This window comes from Clinocottus analis, unplaced genomic scaffold (genome assembly GCF_023055335.1).
Source record: "Clinocottus analis isolate CAN_PGR_092001 unplaced genomic scaffold, fCliAna1.0.p SCAF_23, whole genome shotgun sequence".
In the NCBI taxonomy this organism is placed as follows: domain Eukaryota; kingdom Metazoa; phylum Chordata; class Actinopteri; order Perciformes; family Cottidae; genus Clinocottus; species Clinocottus analis.
Genome location: NW_027175965.1, coordinates 3,444,457 through 3,458,776, shown reverse-complemented (window position 1 = coordinate 3,458,776; position 14,320 = coordinate 3,444,457). Strand labels below are relative to the sequence as shown.

General features: G+C 42.8%; 1 protein-coding gene across 2 annotated transcripts; it reads right to left on the bottom strand.

The window, feature by feature from the left end:
* Positions 1-809: 809 nt before the first annotated feature.
* Positions 810-14,169, bottom strand: orc1 (origin recognition complex, subunit 1). Of its 2 annotated transcripts, XM_068590011.1 has the most exons (18): positions 13,904-14,169; positions 12,746-12,873; positions 12,488-12,660; positions 11,439-11,883; positions 10,987-11,251; positions 9,814-9,903; positions 9,504-9,566; positions 8,909-9,016; positions 8,552-8,801; positions 8,358-8,464; positions 7,493-7,594; positions 6,380-6,551; positions 5,225-5,332; positions 3,809-3,958; positions 2,454-2,573; positions 2,199-2,368; positions 2,029-2,116; positions 810-1,619 (listed from the first exon to the last, which is right to left on the bottom strand). In XM_068590011.1, exons 1-18 carry the CDS (start codon positions 13,996-13,998, stop codon positions 1,425-1,427), a joined length of 2,829 nt encoding a protein of 942 aa, XP_068446112.1. In that variant the 5' UTR covers positions 13,999-14,169; the 3' UTR covers positions 810-1,424. The 2 variants fall into 2 exon arrangements, with proteins under 2 accessions (XP_068446112.1, XP_068446113.1); XM_068590012.1 differs by lacking the exon at positions 9,814-9,903.
* Positions 14,170-14,320: the final 151 nt, after the last annotated feature.

The following is a 14,320-nucleotide window of genomic DNA, read 5'->3' as shown; positions in this document are numbered from 1 at the left end:
CACCATCTCGACGGCCGTCCAAAAGCTCTTATTCTGCTCAGAGGAGCCATGATCAAGGAGCCACGAGAGCGAGCTTCCAGGAAGTGTTTTAATGCTGTTATTTGATAATTCAATAAGACTAATTCATTCGGTACAAATTGATTCTGTGTGTAACAGAAATATGCAGAATTTAATATAAATAAAAATTGTCTATACATTTTGTTTTTTAATAAACTGGTACTGATATTTGCACTGGGTTTTTTTTTAAATTAAAATGTGTGATAATTTTAACTTTTGTATCATTGCGTCATTATTACTTTGAAGTTTCTATCAGATTATGAAGAATCGGGCATTTGAATCAAATACACCATGTTTATTTAAATGTGGAACATTGCAACAAACCAAATCAGACATTAAAGTTGACTTTCTTTCCATTTTCAGTTCATGTAATTGGTCATCACGTGTTACAAACAAGCAAAGCCTCATGGGAGATGTTGAGAAAGACCTTTACTGTCTGGAACAGGTGTAGATACTCATGCATCTCTTTGTTTTCGCTGTATACACAAACTTTCAGTGTTTGTAAGTTAATTAACTCTTACATGAGGAAGAACAAGAGGCGGCCTTGACCACTAAGCATTGTCGATGCTGCCTGCTGCAAGATATTAGTCTAATTTCAAAATGTTTTCATGGGGGAAAAACATATTTCAAATGACACTATATTTTGGTTTGCATAATATCTTGTTATAATTTAGTCTCCAATAACCTACAGTAAATAGATTATTTGCTAATCCTTAACATGCCATTTGGCTCACCTCTTGACTGCCCCCACTCATCTGCTCTTGCTTCATCTGATTGACTGACACATGTAAGTGCAGGAAACAAACCGCCGCAGATAACTTCACAACTTCCTCTGTGGCGTCCTTTCAGTCTGATAAGTCAGATTTCGTTGTGGTTTGATCCGAGTCACTGGTTTCCAAATAAACTATGCATCTGCTTCTGGCTCCTCTGAATAAATACAACAATAGCAGCAAGTGCTGTCCATAAAATCTGATCCATTGATTCCTTTTGTTTTATTCCTTTGGTTGAATTACTCAATATTTGTATTCCTATTCCCACTGCAAGAAAAAAAATGAATGGTTCACATTAAATAAGGAGTTTTATTGCAAATCCAGGTATTCAACCCTAAAAATAAAATGCACTATACAAAGTTAAAAATAATTCCAATAAGAGCAAAAACCCATTTTAAACCGGGGACAATCACACAAAACAACATCATTTGACTCAAAATATTTCCCTCTGCTCAAAGTGTGATATTGTTCATGAACTGAGTGATTTGAGGACACACAAAGTAGTTAAAAACCAAAGTCTGTTTGATTTCAGTTTGTAAAAACTTTGGGAACAATTTCACCACTCGGTTCAGATAAAGGAGTGAAGAGGAGCCCCAGTCAGTCGGCCTTCAGGGCGAAGAGCACGTCATCCTGGCTCACGTTGAGGCGGACTCGCTGCAGGACTCCCAGGCGGCTCGGCTCCAGCAGCAGCAACCTGCAGGCTCCCAGGCGCTGGCACACCGCCAGTCCCTCCGACACGCTGATGGGCTGCAGGCCCTCCACCCGACACAGAGCCTGGTGCTGCACGAACACCTGGCGCACGGGGAAAACAGATGGGGGCGACATTTACTCGGGGTGTCTGTGCCTTCGGAGCCGAAGGTCACAGCTCGACCCATCCTGAAGCCCACCGGCTACCGGCCTGCCGCCGATTTAGCGGTGATGTGTACCCGGTGACCATGTGAGAAATGACAGAACGAATGTTTGTTTATTTCCTTCCTCCAGACAGCCAAGATGACTTTACCGTGAGTGAATTTAAGCACATTGTGCTGATAACGCCTCTTTCGCTATGCACTTAAAGTACAAGTTTGAACGCAGGACTTTTACTGTGTGGTATTGTGATGTGTACTTCTACTTCAGAGAAAGAACCCTGATGTACACAGCACCACATTAGAATAGAGAGCTCGACACTTGTGCGCGTCTCTCTCTGTGTGTTGGTTTTTACCTGTTGGAAGGTGGCTTCCTCCAATCCCAGCCGCCGAAACTCAGCGATGACCGCTCGAAGGAAGAGCTGCTCCTGCAGTGACGCACACCTGAAGACGCACATTAGTCACGTCACCTCATCACACCTTTGAACACCGCCATCGTTAAACGGGACCAGAATGAGAGACTCACTTGATGGCCGTGACGTAGGCGGAGGAAAACATCTCGTTCAGCGCCTCCATCACGTGACTCATTCCAACCAAGCCAGTGGCTGAAGGGTCGGCGGCAGAGTGCTCGCAGATCTCCGTCGCCCTGCGGCAGATGTCCAAACATCGGCGAGCGTCGCCCGACAGCGCGGCAACCTGGGGGGAGGGGAGGAAGAGTTGTGACGAGAGTGGACCTGCGAGAGCGTTTGGGTCAGAGAGAGACGCCCCGTTTTTTTTTTACCTTCCTGGACACCAGCTGCAGAGCATCCTCCTCGAAGGCCTTCACCTTGTTCAGCCGAGACATGATGATCTGCTGCAGCTGCTTGAAGCTGTACGGCTGGAACGACATCCTGGTCAAACCCTGAACAAAAAAAAAGAACAAAAAATGCTTTTTTTTAAAACCAGATAATTACCTAAATTCCATCATAATGTTCCATCGTGAACAATACTGATGTTTAAGGGGCTTCGTGCAGTTCTGAGTCAACTTCCTTTTCACGACTCATTTGCAATGTGCATAAGGTTGCAGAAGATGTGCTGGAAATATTTATTTCCTGCTTTACGGTAATTGTGATTTCACTTCTCATTCAAGTTATCTGATTCCTAATTTAGATAGCTTTGTAGATCTTAATTTAACGGATTTAATTAACTAACTTATTTATAGTCTCCCTCAATCAATATTGTTGACCTTCAAATTGTCAAAATCTCACCAACTCAGCTCTAGCATCTTATAATTAATATTTAGTAACTCCAGTAGAAGGGAATATCACTGCTGTGGCCATTATTGGATTGTTTATAAGTCCTTCTGGTTTCTTTCCTAATAAACTATTTGACCTGATTTCTGATTGCAGTTATTTGACAGTACTCATACTTTATATTATCTACAGCACTTATTCTTTGCTTCTTCATTTCCTAGAGGCATGCAGTTGTTACGACAAAATTGTCCTTCCATTGCTTTACAACTACATAAAAAGCCCACATATAATGGTTGAGACTAGAGATTTTCCATTTCAGTTCAACTAGATTGATGCTAAAACCTGTTAATCCTAAATTGTGACCTGAATGTACCTTTTCCAGTCATTAGTTACGCATTCATGACTTTTCTGAAATAACATTGCAATTGCAGAGGACCTGATTTCCGGGCTCATGGAGAACTCTGGACACGCATCAACAATCTTTACAAAATATTCTTTTAATTCATTCTTTTATATTCCCCCCACCCTTCTTATTTGGGTATTTTCTAACACAATTTCCTATTCTTTAAGGCCGTAACTACATTATATTGAATTAGTTCCATCATATTTGTTTCGCATGCTTTCTGACATCCAGGCGTCAATTTTCCGTCACCCTCACAAAACTAGAAAGTCTGACCACATTACACGAGTTCTAGTTTCCCTTCATTTGTGCCCGAGCGATGTCATATCAGACTTTCAGAGGCTCCTAACGGCACACATCACGGCCATCGCCTACTCATCCTTTTCACAATTCCCGCGACCACAAAGTGTCTTTGATTTCTGAGACCTGTGAATCATACAAGCTGAAGAAAGGAGCCGCGAGAGCGGGGGCAGGGCTACGCAGCATAAGGTCGAGCTCCCTCACCAGTCTGCTGGCCACTCTGTTGATCATGATCCTCTCCGGCAGGTCCATGGTGTTCGCGATGGTCAGCACCACCAAGCGGGCGTGACGCCGCGTCGGCCAGTCGAACAGGTTGTACATGACGTTCTGCTTCCTGGTCCATAACAGGTCCAACTACGGGCCAAAACACAAAAAAAAGGTTCAAGTTAACCTTTTAGAAACCACCCTACTTTTAGGCCCTTTCCTGGAAAATTGCATACCTAAACAAAAAAGGGTGTATCTCTGCAACCACTAGGGCTACTTGAATTACTTGTGTGATAATAAAAAGGTACACATGTGAGATTTTGTTCAGATGTGTAAATATCAGTCTATATGTTACTGGTTAAGAGTAAATGAAGATGACACAGGATAAAGAAAAACACTTTCAGGATGATTATTTCTTTGAAATGATGCAGCTGTAACTCTAACCCAAATCATAGCACAATATGTGAACATTCTCTATGCAAATGTTGACTTTGTAACTTTGTTCTGCTTCACTTTATCAGAGGGTTTAGTACAGAGAAAATTCAGTCGAGGTCTGCAAAATTTGTATTAGGACAAATTTACACACATCTGTGACATTTACATTTTTTCAAGTACCAAACCATATATATTCACTTGTATATTACTTATGGTGTTCAATACATCCAAATACAGCAGTTTTGGGCTATTTTTTCATAAAGAAAGTTATGATTTACAGTTTTATATAACAATCGCTCAGTCTTCCCCCCCATAAGGGGGATTAGTTTCTAAAAAGCCTGCAGTCACACAATCACCCCGACAGCTTTAGAAAGACATTGCTGTTTTCCTTCTTCCCTTCAACAATGTCCATTTTATTAAAAAGGCATAATATGGAGTCACATTGTTGGTGGCTCCGTGTAAACACTGCATTCAAAACTCGCCCGTCCTCTCCTGCTCAACGAGCGAGTTAGAGAGCAAATGAACAAGTGAGAACAGAGCTGCGAGTTGGAAGAATGAAACTTTATTTCCGTTACTTTCTTTTCCCTACTTTGACAGATATAACATAACATATGATTGACAGTTTTAGCTAAAGCCTGTGAAGAGTTTTCAGATTTTTGTCAAGTAGTACGACTGACATTTTATCAAGCAATTGAAAGGGTTTGTTTTGTTCACACTTCCTCAACGGAAGTTAAAACAGTGTGAGAGACAGACACGTTGTTGCCCCAGGACAGCGTGCAACGCGTTTCGCTGAAACTGTGACTCAGCTTGAGTACAGTCATTTCACCTTCAGTCGAGCTATCTAGTTTACCCTTTTATTCATTTATATTGACATTTTTAAACATTCTTTATATTATTCCTGTGAAAGAATGATGCAATCATATTGTTTTTGAGAGACACCCATAAAATAAAATGCTCATCAATATGATTTTGAGCTCTTACTTCGTCCACCAGCAGCACGGTAGTCTCCTTCCTGGGTGCAGGGTTGCTGAATCTCTTCTCCAGCAGAGCTGCTGCGTGGTCGGCAGTGGCCTTCTGACCGGTCAGTTTCTGCAGAGACGAGAGTTCAAGTTAGTGAACCCACCACAACGTTAAATCAAGATGGAGCATTATTTACTCCTAAAAGTCAGCAAAACAGATCAATGTTTTTCTTCTCCAGAGCAGATGACATATCTAGGTTAGCCTAGCTTAGCACAAAGACTGAAAGCCGGTGGAAACTGCGAGCAGTAGTTAAAGTTGGCGGACAGCTAAGGAAATTAAAGTGAAATCAATAAAAAAGTGTTGAAAATGTTACCTTTTTTTTTACATTACATTTCATTTAGCTGACGCTTTTATCCAAAGCGACTTAAATTCTCACGTACAAACTCACAACAACAAGAATCAAGAAAGTATGATTTCTTTAAGAAAGTTAAACTATAGTGCTATCAGTGAAGGGCTACTTTCCTTATTTACGGTGTAGTTGAAAAAGATGTGTTTTAAAGTTTGCAGGGGAAGATGCAACGCTTTCTTTTAAAATCCAGAAACATTTCCAATTCTACAAGTTAAACCATGATACATGATAAAACAGGGGCGCTGAGTGACAACAGTATCTCTTTTTTTTGTTATTCATGCATTAAGTTAATTGTACTTTCTTGTGGATGTTCAAGTATGAAAAATATGATGAAATTGAAAGATAAAACACACATGTGGTAAGTATCATTACACAACTTTGGAGAAGCAGCTGAACATAACTGACGATAGCAAAGGAATCTAACAGGAAAACAAACAACTGAAATACCACAGTGGGTTCTATGAAATCGACCAGCAAAAAAAGGCTCCATGAAAAAAAACAGGAAACAGTGTCTTGTTATTTAGTTGAAAGTGAATATCACGGAGCAGAAACCAAGTACCGACGCCACCAGAACACAAACGTGAACAGCAGCCGAGCACGTTGACGGCTTTATTATCCTCCATCACGGGAATCATACCGTTTTTCTGCCACGCTAATTTTACATTCGCTCAAGTATCTGATTTGTGCGACATCTGCCGGCTGTTTCTTCAAAAATATTCACACGGTGCATGTGCTTTTGTCCCCTGTAAGAAGTTTCCTGCTCTCACCTGGAGGATCTGGACGTAGGCCTGGTGAGGATCCGTCATCTTCATCCCGTTGATCTCGATGAAGTGGAAAGGAGGGATCTCGTCCACGTCGGCCGCGTGCTGCAGACAGCGCATCACCTCCTGGACCGTGGCCGTCTTCCCCGTACCCGGCACACCCGAGATGTACATGCACCTGAGACGCAAACAAGATGAGAGGCGGTCCGAGTGTCTTTAAATCCATCTGTGCATTGGTCTGAAACTAGCGCCCTGAATGGGGTTTCACTGTTATAAAAGGAGGGTTATTACGATGACACATTAGGTTACATCTGAAGGCAAAACATTACTGGGTTTTCACATTTATTCCAGGTTTTGGGGATTAATTAAACGTTAGCTCCTCATTTAAACAGTGGTCAACCTGGAGGTCAGCAATTCATTGACTAATTAATTTATCTTTTTGGTTGGAAAAAAAAAAAAAACGATTTGAAGACGTCGCACTGGAAAATAAACAAACGTGTTCAGATTTATTATATATTCTAATTCCAAACAAAGAATTGAAAACATTTTGAAATGAAACGAAGTAGAATCCTGAGGCCGATAAACAACAATTCATCTATTTGTTGTGGCCGACATGGACACAACGATAACGCAAAAAAAGGCTTCCCTTTTTAGACTGAGTAGTTTGGTGTAGACAATTGAAGAAACCTAAACAACAGCTGTGACGACTTAATGACTCTTAAAGTGAAACCAAGATGCCATTAAGATAACGGCAAATGATAATCTACTAACTGCTGGAAGAAAAAGTTCCACCTTGATGGATGTAATTTGTGGCAGAAATGAAATGATCGCAACACTAAAAATAACTGAACGTTCATTATTGGAGGATTATGTAGAATGTGCATGTGACACAGCCCCAAAAGGTTATGGCTATATTTGTGTTTTCTTATGAAATACTCAATAGTTTTACCTTAGGAGCACTTTAAAAACTGATGAAAGAAAACAATTAGAGAAGGGAACAAACGGGTCACAGATCAGGGTCTCCGGCTGAAACGCTGTATCGTTTGTATGTTTTACATCTTGGTGCCAATGCGATCCTGCTAATAACAAAAGACCCCGGAATCAGGATGTGCATCTTACCCCCCCGTGCCGTCTGTGATCTTGCTCTCCACGAAGCTGTAGATGTCCTGGAACTCCTGCTCCCTGCAGGGCAGGGACTCCGGCACCGAGGACACGTGCAGCCTGAGGAGACACAATAACGTGAACAAACATTAATGCACACAAGGTCGAAGTAGATTCTGGTCCTTTGTGAAGTTTCTGTTGAAATAAAAAAGTAACAAGACTTCAAAATGGAATAAATGCCTTAAGGACTATGAGAGTATGAGTTTCCTTAAAGAGATTTAAGAGTCAACTACTTCAGACAATTTCAACCTTCTAATGAAAAACTAAATGAAGTTTCAGATTTTGAAAATGAGGTCTGCAGGACAGGAACAAAAAAAAAAGATTCTGGCCAGAAAATTCCTAAATTTACTATCCCACTGCTCTAAAACGAGCCTGATACTAATACTGAACTACTTCGTTAGTTAATCTCTTAATCAATTAATCGTCCTTTATCAAGTAAAATCTTTAAACAAAGGAAATACACTTTGTAGAGCAAAGCTTCAATTTTGCCAAAAAACAAATAAAAAAAAAACCAGGGAAATGTTGTGGATGCAGGTGTAAACAGACACCAGCCAATCAGAGGTCAGAATTATTTATCTCAGGATTTGATGTGTGGCATGTGTGATAGGTGGCGTGTGTGTGGTAGCGTCGTGATGGATTCTCCAGCCGCGATGTGCAGTGACACGCTCCTGTTGAAACGCTTGGAATAAGCTGGTATGTTGCATTTCTTTTCTTCTTCTTCTTTCCTTGAATGATGGCTGCTTGACACAGATGACTTGTGCTGCAGGATATCACACATTTTGAACAGTAGATGAGGGCAGAGGTCACGGCTGGTGCGTCTCACCTCGTTCTGGCCTCCTCCAGAACATTAGCAGGCTGTCGGGCTGGCAGAGACCTGCTGGGGATGCTGGGAACGGCGCGATGGGGAGTCCGCGGCGTTCCGGGTGTGACCTGAGGAATCAGAAAGAGTTAACAGGAGAGACGGTGAGAAAAGAAACGGATGACCTGATTCTATCCGTTTGAGTTCAGGACCTTTACCTTCTTGTTTGGAGTTTTTCGCGGCGTTCTGGACGAGGAGCGAGTTCTCTGCTTCGACTGAGGAGTTCGAGACCCTGCCGCAGCATATCTGCCCTTTTTAAACACTACCTCCTCATCACTATTAAGCCCCGCCTCCTCCTCCCCATCGTCATCATCCTCACTGCTGCTCTGTAGCTCCTTCTTGGACGGAACAAACTCCTCCTCATCCTCTCCGTCAGAGTTCAGGTCCTGCAGGTTGTCCAGAAGATTCCTGATCATACAGAAAGTGAAGCTTCAGTACTTCGAAGTCTTTCTCTAGAATTTATGAATGGATGGATCAGCGGATTGAAAGGCCGATGGCCTCCTCTCTGCACTCACAGCTGCTTTCTGATGCGAGACGCCACAAGCTGGGCCGACTTCCTCTTCGAGCTCCTCGGTGTGATGGTGAGCGGCAGCATCGCAGAGTTTTCATTATCCACCTCGGCCCTGTCCACGACACACAACGGTAGAAGATCCGTCATTCTTTGCACGGGGATTCGGGTGGAAAAGGGAGAGATCATTTTGAAGATTTTGATGTGTTATTCTGGGATGTCAACAGATAGTAAAGAATAATGTTGCCGTGGAGTCAGGGAACTAGCTGTAGGCTGTAACTTGAGCCCTGTTTGCTTGCCTTCCGTACATTTGTTTAACTTTTTTTTTTATACATATAATCATCATAAAAAGTTTGCTGAAATATCCATTAGCAGCTCCTGCTTGCAGCGTAACCAGAGATGAACAGAACTCTCTCAATGCTATTTTAATACTGAAGAAAACTTAAAAACATGAAGAAAAAAATAAAAAAAATGACCGGAACATGGATAACGACATCCTGGGAAAGTCTAAGTCCCATTGAATCAGGTTTCTCTGTCGAGGTGTCGACTTCCAAAAGGAGTGGTTGTGTTGTGTTGTGTTTAGAAAACCTGTATATACTCACAGGACTCCCATGGCTGGTTCCTTCAGGGATCTCGGTTCTTTTTTTCGAGACGGAGTGGTAGCTCTGTTTGAAGACACATTGGAATTTTGGGTTTAAATTAACCACATTTAATAAGGGAAAAACAAACCCATTAATGATTAAGTGATGCGTGTGTGACAACTTCAACCGGCCGTGCAGACTCAAACCTCAAAGAATATCAAGATTTTAAAAAAATCACCCCATACGTGTGTCAGCTCCAGGCTCTCTTACACACCCTGGTTGTTGTGCTCATAAACGTTTTCTGGCTCACTTCTGCTCCCTGGTGGCTTACCGTCTCCTTAGCGTAGCGTTTCTGCTTCTGGGCGTCTCAACCAAGCCTCTCAGTAACCCTGCCTCCATCCCATCATCACCCTGCTGAGGACTTTCATCCAACAGAAGCAACACCAGTAAGTCTGCGAGTTTAAAACCGGTCATCTCTGGTTGAAACCAGTTTAAAACCTGTGGCAAGTTTGCTGATGGCATCAAACTGAATGCCCCTCTGCTCGCCTCCTTTTCCAAGCACGGGGGGAAAAGGAATCGGCCCTTGAGTAACGAAAAACCCGAAAGGTTCGCGATAAAGCCGGAGTTTGATTTTGTCCATTCTCGATTAGCGTAGAAACATAGAGGTGCGATGTGGCAGGCTCCGTGCAGAGAACCAGCTCCCTGTGTAGCTATGAAGCCTTTATGGTTCATTTATTCATACTTAAGTAATTTTATGTCCTCAATATTGGCGATACAATGTTTCAAGGTTACATTTCATTGTCATTGTATACAATAAAATGCAGATTGTGGTCCCATTTTGAGACACAACCAAAAAATATTTGATTAGTTTTATTAATTAAAATGTTTGTTTTTGTACAATGTGCAACAGTTTACACTGTGGAGCATGAAGCTGTCAGCTTGTGCACTGAAACGTAGCGTACATAACAGCTGCAACATCATCCATCTATACCCGCTGGGTAGCCGATGCTGGCTTACAGTAGTCTGCGGATAGCAGGCTGATGATTTAGTGACGATCACATGATTATTAAACTAGATGTTTACACTTTATCTGGTACAATTTACAGCTGTATGCATCATAGGGCTGGATGGAATATATTTTCTTTGTTAATATTCAACGCTTTGATGGAGATTTTCAAATGAATGCTTTGAATGTCCGTCGTCACATGTATTGTCTCACACTATTGACTTTGGGGAAATAGAATTTTGTGTCATTGAGGTTGTATAAATGGAATTTATGATGATGTTATAGATTGCTGCAAGACTCTTCTGCTAATACAGCTGTGTGCTTTGTTGGAGGGAGCAAGCGCAGCTAAAACGTCGCTGCTGGAAGCCTGAAATGCCACAAATATGAATAGATACAGAATATTGTGTTAGGATTTGAGAAAAATGGAATGGGAACATGCCAGCGGCTGACTGTAAGAGGATGTGGACGTTGCGGCTGTGCGGGACAGCGGACTCTCACCTGGTGGAGTCGTGTCTGGCCGGTGATGGCGGACTGTTCCCCTCAGAGAGAGACACCTTGCGGATGACGCTGGAGGTCGGCCTCAGTGGGAAGGTGTCCTGAGCACCGGGGGCCTTGTGGGGCTTCCTGAGGGGTGTGAGGCTGTGGGGGAGGGGCAGGGCCTGGCGGGGAGAGTGCAACAGTCTTCCGACAGCCGACTTCACCTCCAGCTCCTCGTCCAGCAGCTGGCTCAAGATGTCCTCGCTGATCGACTTCTTCTCCAGATCTGATGGGACGAGGAGGGACAAGATGGCCGGAAGAGATTTTTTTTTTTAAATTACTGCAAAAGAAAAGGTCAAGTGTGCAAAAAAAAAAAAGTCGCCAGATACATCTGCCAATACTGGGGTACGATATCTGTAATTAGCTCAAATCTACCACTACGACACCAGAGGAGAATGTACTGTATCACCCACTGCTCAGCTCCAGTTTCTTGCGGACGCCGTGCGTCCTGTCCGAGGCGTTCCTCCTCTTGGCGCTCAGACATTTTGAGGCCGACAGTTTGGTGGCGGAGTGCAGCGACTCTGCCTCGCCGGTGAAGAGCTTGCCCGCGCTCATGGTGGCCCGGCTGTGTCTCACTTCTCCCTGCAAGGCCCGGCGCATGACGCCGAGATCCGGCGTCGGCAGGGCGCACCAGGCGGTGCCCCGAGACACCGGAGACGCCGCAGGCGGGGAGCAGGGGGGTGAGGGAGGAAGGGAGGGTTTAGGACAAGGAAGAGGAGAAGAAGCTGGAGAGAGTTTGAGGTCCATCAGAGCAGAGTCCAGCACTCTGAAGGTCTTGGAGTCCCAGGACAGCTTCACGTACAGGGTGTCCCCATCGCCAGAGTCCGGGAACGGAGCTTCTCCATCCAGGTGTGTCACCTTTGAGCGAAACGACAAAGACTTTAAGGGTCGTTTCACCTCAATCCCACGAAACATTTTCCCTCTCGCCTCCAGTAGTTCTATATCCATACAGACAGCTTATGTTAAAATTAGGTCAGAATTTGTTTTAAATAGAAATGTATTGCATGGAAAAACATTAGGCCACATGCAAAGAGAAACTCGTACACACAGTTGTCCACGGATTTCGCATTACAATAGTGTGAAACTCATGACGGGCAGTTAGAAAAGATGTTATTCTGACCTGCTTTTTATTACCTTTTGCCCCAGTTGACATACACAGGACATAATTTGCACACAGAATTAGGTCGTCCACTTACAGTGATCACTTTGGGTTTTACATACAGAGAATTCTTTTTTTTGTTATCCACTTTTTACTTTTACTCCCATGATACTTCACGGTAACCTGGCGGCTTCCGGTCAGCCAAATGAGGCTGGAGAAAACTCTAAATCATAAAAGGGGGGAAAGGAAATAATTTTCTCTCAATGAAAGAGTTTTCCAATGTAAAAACATGAAGCTGTTTGTGTCTTTTGCATTTCCATGCAGCCCAGGAAGACGAGTAAGAAAGGTGTCGCTGAACATCACCTGCACAGGTTTGAGGATGGACCCGGCGTCAACCTCGTCGTCACAGTTGCGTCCCTGATAGTAGAAGATCTCCTGTGGGTGAGGCTCTCTGCCCAGCAGCTTCCGTTTGCTCAAAGGCACTTCGGACACACGAACAAACCACTGAACCACAGCCTTCTTCTGCTTCCCGTTCTCTGAAACAAGATAGAGAGAGAAGACGTTCGGCGACATGTCCTTTGAGCACAAAGTCCAGCGTTGCGTCATGCGATTGGGACTCACCGTTACCGAACAGCCGGATGACTTTGGCCACGTACGGGCTGTCTTCGTCCTCTCCTTCTATGAGGATGTGTTGGCCGGTCTTGATGACCGTAGTCCTCGGGAGACCTTCCACGCTGATGGCCAAAGAGCTGAGATTTACAGATTCAGATTATTAATACAAAGCCGATCATCAAAAGACACGTGATGTATGATTACAGATCGAGCTGCCTAGTCGGATAGAAAATAAATATAAATTTGCTTGCGCAATGTTAAAGCAATGAAGACACGAGGCATCAATTATTATAAACCAATGTTCATTGTTTCTAAAAATTGACCACTCTGCATTATGAGTACCTTTGGTACATGAAGTATACTAACATTTTAGTACTTTTATTGAAACTTTATTGATCTAAGTGCTTCGTCCTCCTCTGGTACGAACAGAAAAAACACCCAAGATAATACAAAAAGACAAATAGGATATAAATTAAAAAAATATATATATTAAAAAACTAAATTAACTAAACTAAACACTACTAATCAATCAGTTACAATGGTGGTACAAGATATGAATGAGAAGTCCAATTTTTTTTAAACTTTATATTTCTCCTCCGTTACATTTGGCAGCGTTAGTTAGTTAGTTGGTTAGTTGGTTAGTTAGTTGGTCAGTGTACAGGTCGTCCTCTCCTTTCTGTTCCACGCGTCCACGGTAGACTTTGTGATAAAGTGGAGGATGACGTGTCTCTTAAAGCGTTGAGAAAACGTACCCATTTACGTATTTAGCTAATATAATAATAAACTATTTCAAAAGCCTTTTTGGATCAGCTGGAAATTAGTGCCTCGTCACACAGCTGAACAGAGGGCTGTATTTTTTTTTTTTTAAGATACGTGGTTCTGACAGCACAGCGACGAGGATGATGAAGATAATGATGGTATAGAATATAATGCATTTCGGTAGATTTAACTACTTAACTGTATATAAAAGGAGTAAAAGTGCCACAACCGTAAACATCTATCAAGACAGCAGTAAAACGTACGCGCTGATGCAGCAGTAATGTGAATCCAGAAAGGCCAAACATAATATAATAAAAACCAAAGAGGGGACATTTTAGTTTAGCTTATGGTGTTTGGGGTTTTCTGCATCTCCAAAAGACCACAAAAACAAAAAAACTTGGTACTCACCCATATTCATAGGTTTTCAACTTCCTGTTGAAACTTAAAGGCTTTCCACGCCACTCGTAGACTCGTCTGACTCTCAACCTGGTGAAATACTTCATCCTGTGTCCTCGCGGTCTGCTGCACGAGCTCAGGTACAAAAACACAAACAACAACAAGGAACAAAGGAGGACTTACGTTTGTTCGTTTATCTGTTTAATTCCAACCCTGCATCGGAAAGAAAGAAATGCAATTTCCACAGGGAAAGTCTTCAGACAACACACATCAGCACTCAGAGGTTTCGCGCGAAAATTGCGTAGTTTCTTCTTCTTCTTTATGGTTTATTGGCGGATAGCACACAACTGTTTGGTGCATTACCGCCACCAACTGGTCTGGTGCGTGAATCAAACTGTCTTGTACTGGTATTTATTATTCATTAAAAAT

Excerpts from the sequence above, each read along its gene's own strand:
- orc1 (XM_068590011.1), bottom strand. The coding sequence starts at position 13,998 with ATGAAGTATTTCACCAGGTTGAGAGTCAGACGAGTCTACGAGTGGCGT. Across the intron at positions 6,552-7,492 it reads ATCACAGACGGCACGGGGGG|GTGCATGTACATCTCGGGTG; the intron begins GTAAGATGCACA and ends TTTGCGTCTCAG. Across the intron at positions 3,959-5,224 it reads CCGTGCTGCTGGTGGACGAA|TTGGACCTGTTATGGACCAG; the intron begins GTAAGAGCTCAA and ends TTTGGCCCGTAG.